Here is a 13,670-nt window from a genome sequence, read left to right on the forward strand (position 1 = left end):
TTTCAGAGACTCTCGAGTCTGGTATTTTAAAAATACCAGTGAAAACAACTTCAGCAATTGTGATCTTCAACTTAGAGTAGTATTCCTAAATATTACAATAATATTAAGTGTTCTACTATAATTGCTTTCTAGTACAGTTGCAGTCTATGAACACCTAAAACACAAGTATGATTATGAGGCATATTTTTGGGTAGAGAAGAATTCAAAGAGCCTGGGTATATCAGATTAGCCCTTGCGAAAAATCTTCACCAGTTAATATGCATGTTAATTCCCCTGTCATGATGTTATGGTTGTGCATGTGCATAAGCAGCAAGTAATAAAAACCTACGCAAGTTGCTCGTATGTACACCGGGGTAAAGAACACAGCAAAGATGACGTAACTTTTTAGTGACTTTCTAATGTATATGGGATACTTAAGAAAAAAATTGTAATTTAAATGAAAAGTGGTGTGTTTTTTCCTTTTGGTTATTCAGTTGTGACCTTTCAAAATGTAACTTTTTTGTTCTATTTGTGAGGTTTTGAAAATGGTGCATTTTAAAGGGAAATTCAGCCTTTTTGCTATTGATTGGTTTTATTTTAGGAACTTTTACTACAGCCAATATTTGAATGTCATTGAAAAAGTGAAATAGTATTTATATTTTTACAGACTGGGGAGGTTGCTGTATTAGTCAGAAATGCTCATTGCAAAGACCAAAAAAAAACAGTTATTGTGAATTCTAGTCAAGTGTCTTTACCAGAAAATCATCTGTCCTGATAATAGAAAAATAAATGGAGTATTTCTGTTTGCAAAAGGCAACTTGGAAGAATACTTGCAGTTGAGTGGGAAGAGCATAAACTGAGGCAAGATAAAGAACTTTAAGCAGAAAAGTGTTGTAAATATTTCTGTGGTTAAGGACGAGAAATAGGAACTTCATACAAACCCTCTTAAGAGAATGTATGGGTAGGATAAAGTAAATTTTCACAGCAAACTTTTTGGGTAGCTGCAAAGGCAGGAGGGTAGAGACAAGCAGCCTCAGGGCAAGAGATTATTGGGGTATGCATGTTTTGAGAGAGATGTCAGGAAGTTTTGAGATTGAGGTTTTAGGGAATAAATAAGCATGAATTGGCAGTGGCACAGCACTGGTGGAAAAGGTAATAATAAGCTGATATTGTTGTGACCAGGTCACAAACCTGCCAGTTGAAGAGGATGTGTCTGAGGAAAGTGGGAGGACTCATCAGGAAGACTTTGGGAAGACTGCTCACAATCACAAATTAGGTGTTGAAAAATTGGAAGTGCAAGAGCTTAATGTGGGGAGAAAACTTGGTGATTGTATGTAAATAAATGATACAGATTTTCTGTACTGTATTACTGAGTAAAGACAATAGCCAGCATACAATAAATAAATCTAAAGCACAGTTAAAATAGCTGTTATTTTTTTTGATGGTAAACATACTGAAATTCCTGAGAGGGAAACACAGGTGCTCAGGAGTGGTTTGAAACCAGCTTGCTTTTAATAAAGATAGGCATTTCTTCTAACTTTAATAACTGCCCTTCTGAGAACAGGTTTTAAACCTAGAAGCTGTAATCATAAGAATCCAATATTAACTAATCAGTGATGCTTAGGCAGTCTTTGAGCTCAGTGCTCATATTTATTTGCTGTATTCTATTTTGTGTGCACTTTTGAATTTGTGATCTTTTTCAAGGCAAAGAATACACAGTGGGTGGTATCAGAGCCAGTTTCCGTACAGCAGAATACTTCAGAAAATATTCCAGAATGCTATGAAGGTATGACTGATTCTTTGTTAACAATAAGCTGCAGTTTTCTGTTAGTCTCTTTGTTTAGGCTCTTTTTGCACTGCTTTAATAGTTAAATAACCTAACCATGCTAGTAACGCAAGAATTTTGGAGAGGAAGGACCTTTTAGACAGATTATGCTAGAATGTGAGCCACTGTATGTTCCTTTAATAGAGTTTAATAGAGATACAAATTAAAATTTGAATCAAAAGACTTCAGATCAATCTTTGGGTGCCTGTTGCTCTTTTAGTAACTGGTAAAGCTGTGATAGAAGTAATGTATTACACTAGGTGTATCAAACAGTACAGTGAGTTGAGTTTTGGTATTTTAAGCATTCTAAAGAGCCTTCTAATATTCTTACCCTTGTTATTCATTATCTTTTAGGACCAGTACATGGACCAAGTCTTGATTGCCTTAGCACATCACCAAAAGCTGCATTAGGTAATGAGTGTAAGCAGAAGATAGCAACTGGTATAGTGTACTTAAATACTCATTTGTACAGAGAACATGTGACTGGAAAGAGATGTGGAATACTTACTTTAATATCAGTCTGCATGAGTTAGTTGAAACATCTGAATTTGTGTTACAGCTTCTTCTGTTAAACAGTGTACTCCTTCTAAGAAATTAATTTTAGTCAGTGTTGTTCTGGTTTTATCTCTCTTATCTTAGCTGACCTGATGAATTTAAAAGCAACAGGTATCACACCTAGTAAAGTTGACCATTAATGTTTTGCACCTCCTGTTAGACTGCTTTAAGTTCTGCCTTTAAAGCACATAGGTGGAATAGAGCATTGTGTTGTGATTAATGGCCTGTTATTTATGCTAGGTAAACACATCTTGTACTAATAGGTCAGTCTTTCTATCTAGATGTAGGTTTTGCTCCCTTTTCAGAAAATTGAACATAAATATTCAGACTGGAATAATGTCCAGAGTCTTAGTTTACTTAACACTGAAGAGTGTATCATACCATAAGCAAGTTTAAAAAAAAAAGTTGAGGAAAACAGAATAGAATAGAATAAAATACACCAGTGATTTATCATTTTGAGGATCATCGTGCAGGCCTGCAGGAGCACATTTCTGAGAATACATATTGATTCTCAGCAGCACAGGGGTAGTAAAGAAGTGGCGAATGGGACTAACTCAGTACTTCAGGAAGGTATGGTCTTTGTCACTGTTCTTATATTCACTTGGTTGTGTTTGCTTTTGGTCATTTGGGCTTTTCTGTTGTTTGTTTGTTAGGTTGGGTTTTTTTGCAAGCTGGATACTAGGAAAAATAGTTAACTGCATACACTTACAGGTTTTCTCATTTGTATTTTTAACACATGTTCTCATAAAACAAGTGCTTTTCTTGTTTGTTTTGAGCATCACAAGCTCTATCTTACATGAAGAATTTCTGTTCTGTATATGCCTGTGTCACTCTCCACTCAGAAGAGAGGGGCATGACAGATTTGCAAGTCCCCAGCATGACTAAGATGACACAACTCTCAAGGTCCATATGAATATTTATTAGATTTCTGCAGTGATTAATACGGCTCTTAACTAGGTCCACGATAATTGATTAGGTATATAACAAAAATGTGGCAGTGGTAAGGTACGCCTTGTGTTACTTAGTAACAGATGTACAACAAATTATGGTTAGCGGTACTTAGCAACAGATGTACAGTGAATTATGGCGAGTGGTAAGGTATGCCTTGCATTACTTAACAACTTTAAAAGGAAAGAGAAAAGAAAAAGAAACAGAGGGATAGGAAAGGAGAGACAGAAGGAGAGAGGGAGAGATGAAGAGATCACTGGTCCTGGTTCCAGTCTTGGTCTGGCCTACGGGGGGTGGGGCAGGGAGCGGGGGTGTGTGCATTGGTCCCACCAACGGGGTGTGGGAGGGTGTGTGTGCATAGGGGCGCTACGACCAGTCCCACTGCGACGGGGCAGTTTGGGGCAGTTTCTTCTCGGGTTCCCCACACCCCCCTGGTGGCATGTAGCATGATTTGGGTGGACAGACGAGGGCTATTGTCATATATGTTTAGCATGATCTCAGCAATCTTCATTAGCATATACAGGGGTGTCAACTTTAGTATGTATTTTGCGGATAATGAGGCAAATATCATTCATCTGGCACAGCAGCCTTTCGAAGAAACAAAAAACTACGCAGGTTCCTGTTCTCTTGTCCTTGCCAATGAAAATCAGCGCTGTCCTGTCTCCATAGGACTTCCTCCTCCAGACACCTCCGGGCGCATCCTGTGCTCCTCAGGCCTCCTACATGAGTCACACAACAGATAAGCAGATGTTAGCCTCATCAGTTCTTTGAGCAGAAGGCCTGGTACTTGCAAGTGTTTGGGACATTCCTCAGAAGGCCTCTTTCCCCTCCCCTTCATCTCTCACCATTGTTGCATGCTTCCCTCAGGCTGCTCTGAGAGAGTCGTTGTTTAGGGGAAATTACAGGTTGTCTCTTACAGCCTGTTTCCAACTATATTTCAGCTCAAACTAGTTTTTCTGTATGTACAAGCATTCAGTAGGAGATGTTGATTGAAAACTTTTGCTTGTAGGAGATTTACCCTAGTTAAGGGTAGCTGTCAAGAAGGCACAATATAGTGCCTTACAGAATGTAGTGAGTCCTATTAGGGTCTCATGAAAAATACCGAGGTTAGGAGTTGTGTCAGACTTCATGCAGAGCAGAATGTAGGTTTGTTTTTTCTATGTTTCAATATTTAATACAAAGCATCAGGGCTGGAACTTCCAAACTTTATACATAAAGTTAGACTCCCACTTCTGTACTTAGGCAATTGAGCAAATCTATTCAATCTAGAGAGTATGTTGTCACCTCTGTCAATGTTTGTGATTTCATTTATGATGATACAGGTATGTTTTATCTGTATCATTGGTGGTTTCAAACATAGCCAATACCTTTCTATCCAGGAAACAATTTATCTTGGAAATAACGCATGATCAGGTGGACCTCTAGTCTGGTTCAGAATAGCGAGTACCATATTCTTGTTCTGTTTAAAAGCAGGTATCTACAACTGAAAACTGAGCTGTATTTTTATTACTATTGTGTATTTGCGAGAGATACCGTATCCTCAATCAGAGACGGTTTCCCACATTTTCTTGGAGATATTCACAGCTTTGTTCCCTGTAAGTCAGTTTAGTATCTCAGTCTCTTAGTGTAGAAACTGTAATACTTCAAGGCATTAAAAAAAATTCCAAAAACTGTATTGAGGCTGATATTGTGGAAATGATCTTCTGCAGTTCTGGAATTAATAAAATTGTATGTCAAGTAATGCACCTTCAATCCTTGCAGAGAGCACCACCTTCATAAAAAAGAAGCCAAATCAAGCTAAGAAGGGGGTAAGTGTTATATAAATAATGCATATTTTTATCTGTATTGTATGTCTGTCTTATCACTTGCTGATACTGGGTTGCAGGGTTTCTTCAGTCTTTCACCTAAGTTAGTTGGCATTGAGATCTTTTTGTAGCAAATCCTGAAAACAGAGGGAGTTCCAATAGCACTTTTGAGTGCTATTATGCCACACATGCTAAATATGCATGTGTGGCATAGTCTGTCAATATAAGGTGAGTTTGAGACATTCAATATGTGTTTCTGGAACACTCCTCATCTCATACCACATAGCAGTATGTGGTATTTGGCTGTATTTATAGATAACCTGCAGCTGCATTCAATTCAAGATAGTTTCAAGATAGTTTACAGACCTGTTTCTACATGGGGTCTTAGCACTTTCTTAGGCATCTGGTCTGTGTAAAGAAGGCATGAGGAGAGTTGAGTATGCTGGTTCAAGGAACCTGAAATCTGAGTAAGACAGCTCAAGTTAGCTAAAAAAAAAAAACCTAAGTTTTGAATGTATGGCTCCTGAGGCCAAAGAAAATAGCCCTAATATTAGGCTAGAGGAAGGTGTCCCTGCCCATGGCCGGGGGGTTGGAACTACATGATCTTTAAGGTCCCTTCTAACCCTAACAATTCTGTGATTCTATTAGGGTGACAATATGTTACAGGGAGTAACTTCTTTTCAGTCTGGGCTATTCTATGGCAAAAGATTTTGAAGATTTATTGGAGCAGGTTAATTTAGATTGAAGCCTATTATTTCTTGTTCCCACTAGAGGGCCCTAACATGCAAGAGGAATTTCTTATTCTATATGGTTTATGAAGATAGTAAGTAAGACGTAAGAAGAGTTCTTACAGTAAGAAGAATATAACTAGGTTCACAGGGGTGTGTACAGTTTGTGAACTGTAGCTTCAGAGCCTAAAACCATATGTATGTAGGCCAGAACTTTTACATGAAGACTTTAAAGCATTAAAAGGGTAAGATATGAGTACTGTGAAAATTAATATTGCTGCAGTGTTGCAGATAAGGAATTAAACACACGGGACACTGAGAACAGCAGTTTGAGTTCTGTTGCCCCCATCTGAATTGGCGTCATTTTATCTATTCATATTTGTAGTATTAAGTGTTTTTAAAATCTTTGATGAATGAAAGAATATGTATCCCTCTACTGAAGTAATATGAACTAGAAATAGAATTATTTTAAAAGAATGAGTGCAAAACTGGAACCTCTCAGCTGATGTGTTTATCCAAAAAAAGTTTACAATGCTTTGTCACATGCGAAGGCTAATCGTGCATACACATATATAGAAAACTTCTATATTGCTCTTCTACCATGAATCAGTAAATATCTATGTACGCATTTATTGAAAATATGAATAAATCAATACATAATCTTAAGATAACACACTAACACTTGCCTGTGAAAACGAATTGAAGAATCTTTGCCACTTCTAAATACAAATTTTGATTGAAGTGAATGAGCACCAAATGGTTTCATTGCAACCAATTTTATTATGTTATTCCTATGCAACAAAATGATTATTGGGAAACTAAAGTTGTGCTACATATTACAACACTTACTTGAGCGTGCCAAGCTCCGAACAATTAAAACTATAATAGTTTCATTACCCTGGGATGTTTGACTGCAGAACTAACTAAATTTGTAAGAGTTAGCAGAAGAAGTATGTAGAAGGTCAAAACACGAAAAAATATTTTCTCTGCTCCAAATTTTCATTGCTGTTTGCATATACTCCTGAACAGAGTATAGTGTTTGCTGTTGCTTTGAGTTGACTGTAAATTACAGTGTTGGGTCTTTTGCTTTTTTGTTGTTTAATAAATCAAGCTTGGTGCCAAAAAAGGTGGATTGGGGGCACAAAAAGTGAGCAGCCAAAGCTTTAATGAGATAGAAAAACAAGCGCAAGCTGTAGATAAAATGAAGGAACAAGAGGAACATCATAGCAGTAAGACAACGGAGAAGGAAGAGCCACTGTAAGTATGAATTATATATACAACAGTAAAACATGAAGCCTAATTTCATGTTAATGAAGTAATTGTCAACATTTTAAATACTACCAGAGACTAGCTCATGCAAATAAAACTTTGATTATTGCTTTAAAAAAAAAAAACACCAAATGTACATGAGGTGGGCCAAACAGTAATTCCCCCATTGCCCTTTTTTTTTTTTTTGGCCATTAAATATATATTTCTACAGTTGATGATTTACTATAGAAATAGCCCAATGCTATCTTTAAAACTAACCTTAGTGTTATTCTCATTTAGCACAGAAAATAAGAGACATTCTATTGATGCATGTGAATAAAACGTGAAATAAATCTAAAATATGTTAAATTTAAGTATTGCAACAGAAGACTCTTGCCTCTTGAACTTTCTTTACCCTGTGGCAGTTACCTAGTTTATTTTGTTTTGGTGAACTGAATACTATTTAAAACAATCTTTCTAAGAGCATAGGCAATATACAGATATTCGGCTTTATTTGTACTTATTGGGTAAGAGGCAGGGGGTATTTTAGGTATCCCATCCGTATAGTTGGAATTTAATCCAATTAATAATGAATATTTTCAGTGAACATGGAACATACAGCACTACAATATATATTGTTAATTTTCTACCAGTATTGGGTTAGGCACTCGGTGTAGCATTTTTACAGCTGTATGTTAACTGTATGTTTTGTTCTAGTGTATCATCTTTACGGTTGGCCTACAGAGATCTTGATATTAAAACAAAAGAAGAGAAGTTTAATCTATCTGGTAAGAAGAAAAGTGAATTGGAGAGACTTGGCATGGGGTTTAGCAGCACCCGAAGGTATGTGAAGTTCTATAAACTGTATTTAAAATACTCCGTGGCTTTATGTAGTTATTCTTCATTTTACTTAGGAAACGAAAAAATATACTGCAGTGTGTCATGGAAACTTAAACAATATCATCAAAGAATCTAGTATCTGTCAGAGGGAAGGGGCAGGATTGCTTCTGATAGAGTTAAGTTCTGACCTGCCAGACAGGAGTTACCCTACAATTTAGGTTATCTGTAGGGTATTTGCCCCCATTATCTGACTGTGAGGGAAGTAGCCATGATGTTCTCACTAAATAGTACCAACCTTAAGTATAGTCTATCTTCTACAAGCCAAAACTCTGAAGAAGTCACACTGCTGTGTTTTCCAATTTTTGGAATGGTATGTGTGTTCAGAAGTCCTGTCACTACTTCAGAAAACTACTGTTCAGCTTTCCACAGCTTTTTTTTTTTTTTTTTTTGCTCCTCCTTTTTTCTTAAATGTTTGTATAGCTTGGGCTTTATCAGCAAGCTTCAGAAACTGGATTTGGGCTTTCATTTCTTTCCTTTTTAAGGTGTTAGCTTTGTCATCTCTTTACATACTTATTTTCTTCCTGTTGACAGTGGCATTTCTCACTCAATCACCTCAGATATGCAAACAATAGAGCAGGAAACACCTTCAATTGCAAAGCAGAAGAAAAAGTACACCGACGATGTAGAAGACTCATATTTCTCTTCTAGTTCACGGTAACATATAAGCTTTTTATTTTGAGTGGGCACAGAAGTATATAACGCATGTTACTTATATTTAAATATATACAATATGTTTGAACTTAAAGATCAAAACAGAAGACAATTGAACATGTTTACACACCTAGCATATTTTCAGGGCATATCTGAAGCAGAAAAGTTGTGAAACAGTTGACCTTACATCAATGACAGATGTATTTACAAAGAAGAGAGGTTATTATGTGTTTACAGGCTTTGTCTTGTTCAGCGTGTAGTCTCTACTTGAACAGACAATTGCCATATAAGCTTTTATTTGCTCTATATTGAATCCAGTGGGTTTTTTGTTGGAATGACTTGTGTTCATTCTTGTGGTTCTGTCCTCAACTTTCAATTTAAAATTAAACAAATATTGGAGTCTGATACTAGGTATACTATAGTTGCATCAGTCTTTTAACTGGACGCATGCTAAATGCAAAAAACAAATCTTTTTGAGGTATTGTGTGTTAAGTGTGTTGTGTAGACATCTGCTGTCTTATTTTTTTGCTTATATTTTATGTTCAAATACATAAAAGTCTATAAAATAATTGATGAATCTTTGATCAGAGCATGAATGCAAAACAAACTATAAAATGCTGCTGTTGGGAGGGAGAAGAAGAAGAATTAGTCCTACAGGCACTAGTTGCAATGAAACAGGTGTTTCTGGACTGATAGATAGAAACAGGTGTTGCTTTTATAAACTGCCTTTGTTGGATTGGTACCACAGAAACATAAAAAATTGTACCTAATTACTTGTAGACAGGCAAATAAAACCAGCAAGGCTTTTGTGTCATTACTTGGTATTGCAATCACTGGTGGCAGAAATGCAAATATGGTACCAAGTAAACTGGCAGCAGTCTTCTAAAATAAAACTATCATTTCAGTGCTTCTCTATTTGTTCCTTGAAAAGAACTGTTACTGCTCTCAAATTATTCATAACCCTACTAGCATGCAAAGGATTAATGGAAGAGGCATTTAAATCTGTTTTGGTTCAATAATTAGAAGATAATTGTAACCTAGCTGTTCACAGCTCTTGCTCTTCTAGTTATAGCAATAGTAGAATCTAATTGGAGATGGTGCACAAATTCATTCTCTTTAAAGAAAGTATAAAGTCATTTTTTTTGGACGTGGTAAGGTGGTTGTTATCCTTTATTCCAAAATGTGACTTCGAAATAGAGGTTAAGTAATTTAAATATCATCTTAATATATGCCCAAAAGCAAAATAATCATGCTGGATATTAGAACCACACAGTCCAATAAACTCTGTTATCCCTTTCCTCCTCGTGGCTGGAGGCAGGGCACCTCTAATGCTGAGGACACCATCTATGATTAGCAGATGAGCTCCTATTGGACTGGAGAACTGCTTACGATGGGTTGGAACAGCCACCCTCCTGCTGGAAGAATTCTTTCTTCCATCTCCTTTACCTTGCAACTCAAGGACTCATGGTTGTAGGACCAGTGTAGTTTTGGGTTTTTTTTTTTTTAAATCTCATTTACTCATATCCTCTCCATAATTGCAGACACAAAGCCACAGGAAATCTCTAAGCGGGTCCTGTTTCTCTTGAATCTGTTTTGTAGGAGGGTGTTTTTTCTTAATGACCGAGACATGGGTCTGTTGAGGGGAAGAGTGGGATTCTTTCCCCTTCTCAGACAGTTTTTCAAGCAGTTCATGAGAAAGTTTATCAGTTTTCTTGTTTTGCTTGGCTATTTTCTTACTCATTGTCTCAGCCATTTTTTCCACAGCTGCTACAGTGAGGGGACGAGAGCGGCTGTCTTCATACTGGCATACCCTATTACCTACTTCATTTACAGTTGGTGCATCAATATTGGATCCTTCCCAAACCATTGTTGACAATGCATGGGAATACATTGATGTTGCACTCCGCACAAATTTTCTTAGCAAAGATTGTTTGCATGGCATTTCATCAGGGTCTACATTCACTTACCAGTCACCATAAATCACCTCTCGCACAGCCAGTTCCCTCAAGTACTTGATACCTTTTTCCATGCTTGTCCGCTTACTTGGATGGCATTTGATATCATCCTTGAAGGGATACCTGCCCTTTACAGCTGATAGCAGTCACCTCCAGAGACTGAGAGTGTTTGATTTTTCTCCCAATCACTTTAGCAATACCTCCATCTCTGGTCAGGTTTCCCAATTGCTTGGCTTCTAAGTCTATGGAAGCAGCTCCATTATCCCAGCATTGGAGCAACCAGGAGATAAGTGTCTCCCCTTCTTGAGGACTAAAGTCCTTCCTCGTGTTTCTCAAATCCTTTATAGAGAAGGATTTAACAGTTATCTCTACATCTGAGTCCTCCTGCATTGATGCTGCCTTAGCAGGACCCTTTCCTTCATCTTCGCCAGAAGAACTCTCTCCCATGCTACCTGGCTTCTGCTGGCCTTTATGGTAAGGGGCAGGGGAACAAGTTGATCTTGTTTTATGCTTCCTGGTAAACAGGGCAACTTGTACTGCTTCTGTTGGAGTTTGAGTACCAGCAGTACTCATTGTTGAAGCAGCTGAAGTAGTGACAGCAGCAGCTGGTGCTGATGGGGGGGTAGCTTGGGCAGTGGTTTGTATCTGTGCCAGCTCTGAATTGGCCTGTGGGATATGAGTAGCAGCAACACATGTAACACAATGCCCACTCCTGCAACATATTCAGGAGAACAAGCAACAAAATTACGATCTTTTGAAAGTAACATTCGTTTTCTAAGCAGCCCAAAAGGTTTCCATCCCCTAGCTCTTTGACATAAGCATTGAAGGGCAAGATTAAACCTTTCCCAGGTGAAACCAAAAGTGTAATTAGTAATAAAATCCATCATGTGATGCCTGAAATATACAGGTATAGCCATTATCCAAGTAACCATATTATACATCTGAATGACAAACCATACAAAAATAGCACATTTAAACCATTGCATACAAATACAAAGAGCAAGTAAACCATGCAACTTATTTAGCACGTTCAGCAGCATTGTATCTGTTAACTTCAAACAATGTTCTCTAAAGGCACAATATAACATTTTGCTTAGGAATGACATTCCCTGAGAAAACTGGAAGCTCATGCCCCACATTGGGCATCAATAAATCTGTCATGGTGTGGGCCAGATTGGCCAATGACAAGACAACAGATACTCTCCCCCAACTCTCACTCTAAGGAGAGGAAGAAGAGAGATAAAGAGATTTGTGAGTTTAGAAAAAACTAAACTAATGAAAAATTAATAATAAAATGAAAAAGTATGTAATGAAATAGATATAATATAAATAAACATATACAAAACCAGATCAAGTTCCTAGGAAGATGTCACTGGCAGGCACTGGGAAAGTTCCCGACTGGACTCAGTGACAAACAGGAACTGGAACACGGTGACCGGGATCAAAAGGCAGATGAGCTGACAGGGTCCTCCTCAGACGTCAGTCATTGAAGAATAACCCACTAGAGAAAATCCAAAGAAGAAAAGCCCTTGGAGGGGAGCCAGCCTGACCCTTTTGATCCCTCAGCTTTTATACTGAGCATGGCAGATGGGTTGGAATACCCTATTAGTCAGTTGGGGTTACCTGACCTGTCCACAGGTGTAACCTTTCCACAGGGCAAACAACAAGTCAGCTGACCCTGATTGCCACAGCAACAAGCAAGAGCCTCTGTCACTGAAAAGAAAGATGGCTCTGCTCCAACCCAATACAGAACAACTGTGCTTCTACACTCTGCTACCATAAGAACATATGATATAGAAACTCGAAAGTTAGGCGAAAACAAAATGACTCTGGCTGTAGGAAAGCATGTAGTGCCTTGCCATATTTCTAAGCTGGTGTAAGGGAGAGAGGCAGCTGAATGAAGAAATTTGGAATACCAGCTACTCTCTGGTGGTGTTCCATTCTTGTTTGGGAGTTTCTGCTTTCCTTTTATTTATTTTACGCTTGATGTTGCACTGAAAACAACCTGAACTCACAGGAACAGTGAAAGATTGAATTAGTGTAGTGATCTGCCCCAAAAAGTAGATACTGTGTTTTTCCTTTCTTTTCAGCTTTCATCTATGACTCTTACTTTGGATTTCTCACCTGTATCTAAAAGGTGGAGGGGGTAAAAAGCCTCATTCATCAGTAAATCTACTGGGTGTAACATCTGCTCTGTGGGTTGATACTGTGAAGATGAAGATTGCATTGCAGTGAGTCTCCTTTGCTCAGAGCACTAAACGCACTTCCCTTTGTCTGTCAGAAGAAAGGGGGAGAGATTCCTGCTTTTTATAGAAGTTAATTCCGGATCTGTCCATGCTATCTTATATACGCAGAGGTGGGAGACTTTGCTGCTGAAGGTGTCACATTTCTCATAAACTGCAAAAACAGTGTCCTGACTATTCATAACACAAACATGGAGAGTGTTTTTCTTAAAGGTACTTTTCACAAAATACAGGTGCGGACGTTAATATCCTGTGCTTGTTCTTTTGAATGATTCCGTTCTGCTACGTTCCTGTCGTTTTGATCATCTTACACCCTATCCTGGTCATATCCAAACTTTAAGAAAATTTACTTAACCACAAAGGGAAATTTTTAATCTTTGGCATTTTAATAGTTGGGGTCTATTTCCAGTATTTTCCGTATAAGTTTAGGTATGTGTAGATAATCAAAGGGGAAAAGGTCAAGATAACATGCTGCTTTTTTTTTTTGCTTTTTTTTTTTGTTTTCTCTGTAGTTTTAGTATGCCAGAGAAGATTGTCTTATTAAATTAAGGCACCCTTTTAAGAGATATGTTATTTAGCATTGTTTTAATAAAAGATGTTACAAAGGTCAGAGGTATTTAATACTAATATTTGTATTAAAAAATACATCCAAAACCGGAGACAAAAGCTTTCCTTACTGCTCTGAACTATGTTTGTTGATGCCTTGGAAAATAGGAGCAGATTCTCTGGTTGTGTAGCTTATAGATTGACTCATATGGAACTGTGAGATTAGCCTCTGTCAGCCCGTTAGTTCAAAAATTTGCCCTGTGTGAAACCACAGCACAATTGGATAC

At 37.7% G+C, this 13,670-nt stretch overlaps 1 protein-coding gene across 2 annotated transcripts in view; it reads left to right on the forward strand.

The window, feature by feature from the left end:
• Positions 1-13,670, forward strand: part of ARFGAP3 (ADP ribosylation factor GTPase activating protein 3) — a 36,221-nt gene that overhangs the window by 13,606 nt on the left and 8,945 nt on the right. For both annotated transcript variants that reach the window (XM_054221465.1, XM_054221475.1), the window contains 6 exons: positions 1,684-1,765; positions 2,159-2,215; positions 5,069-5,115; positions 6,952-7,097; positions 7,806-7,931; positions 8,520-8,642. In XM_054221465.1, the coding sequence (XP_054077440.1) occupies positions 1,684-1,765; positions 2,159-2,215; positions 5,069-5,115; positions 6,952-7,097; positions 7,806-7,931; positions 8,520-8,642 (581 nt within the window). The remainder of the gene's footprint in view (positions 1-1,683; positions 1,766-2,158; positions 2,216-5,068; positions 5,116-6,951; positions 7,098-7,805; positions 7,932-8,519; positions 8,643-13,670) is intronic.

The sequence above is a fragment of the Rissa tridactyla genome, chromosome 1 (assembly GCF_028500815.1).
Source record: "Rissa tridactyla isolate bRisTri1 chromosome 1, bRisTri1.patW.cur.20221130, whole genome shotgun sequence".
NCBI classification, from domain to species: domain Eukaryota; kingdom Metazoa; phylum Chordata; class Aves; order Charadriiformes; family Laridae; genus Rissa; species Rissa tridactyla.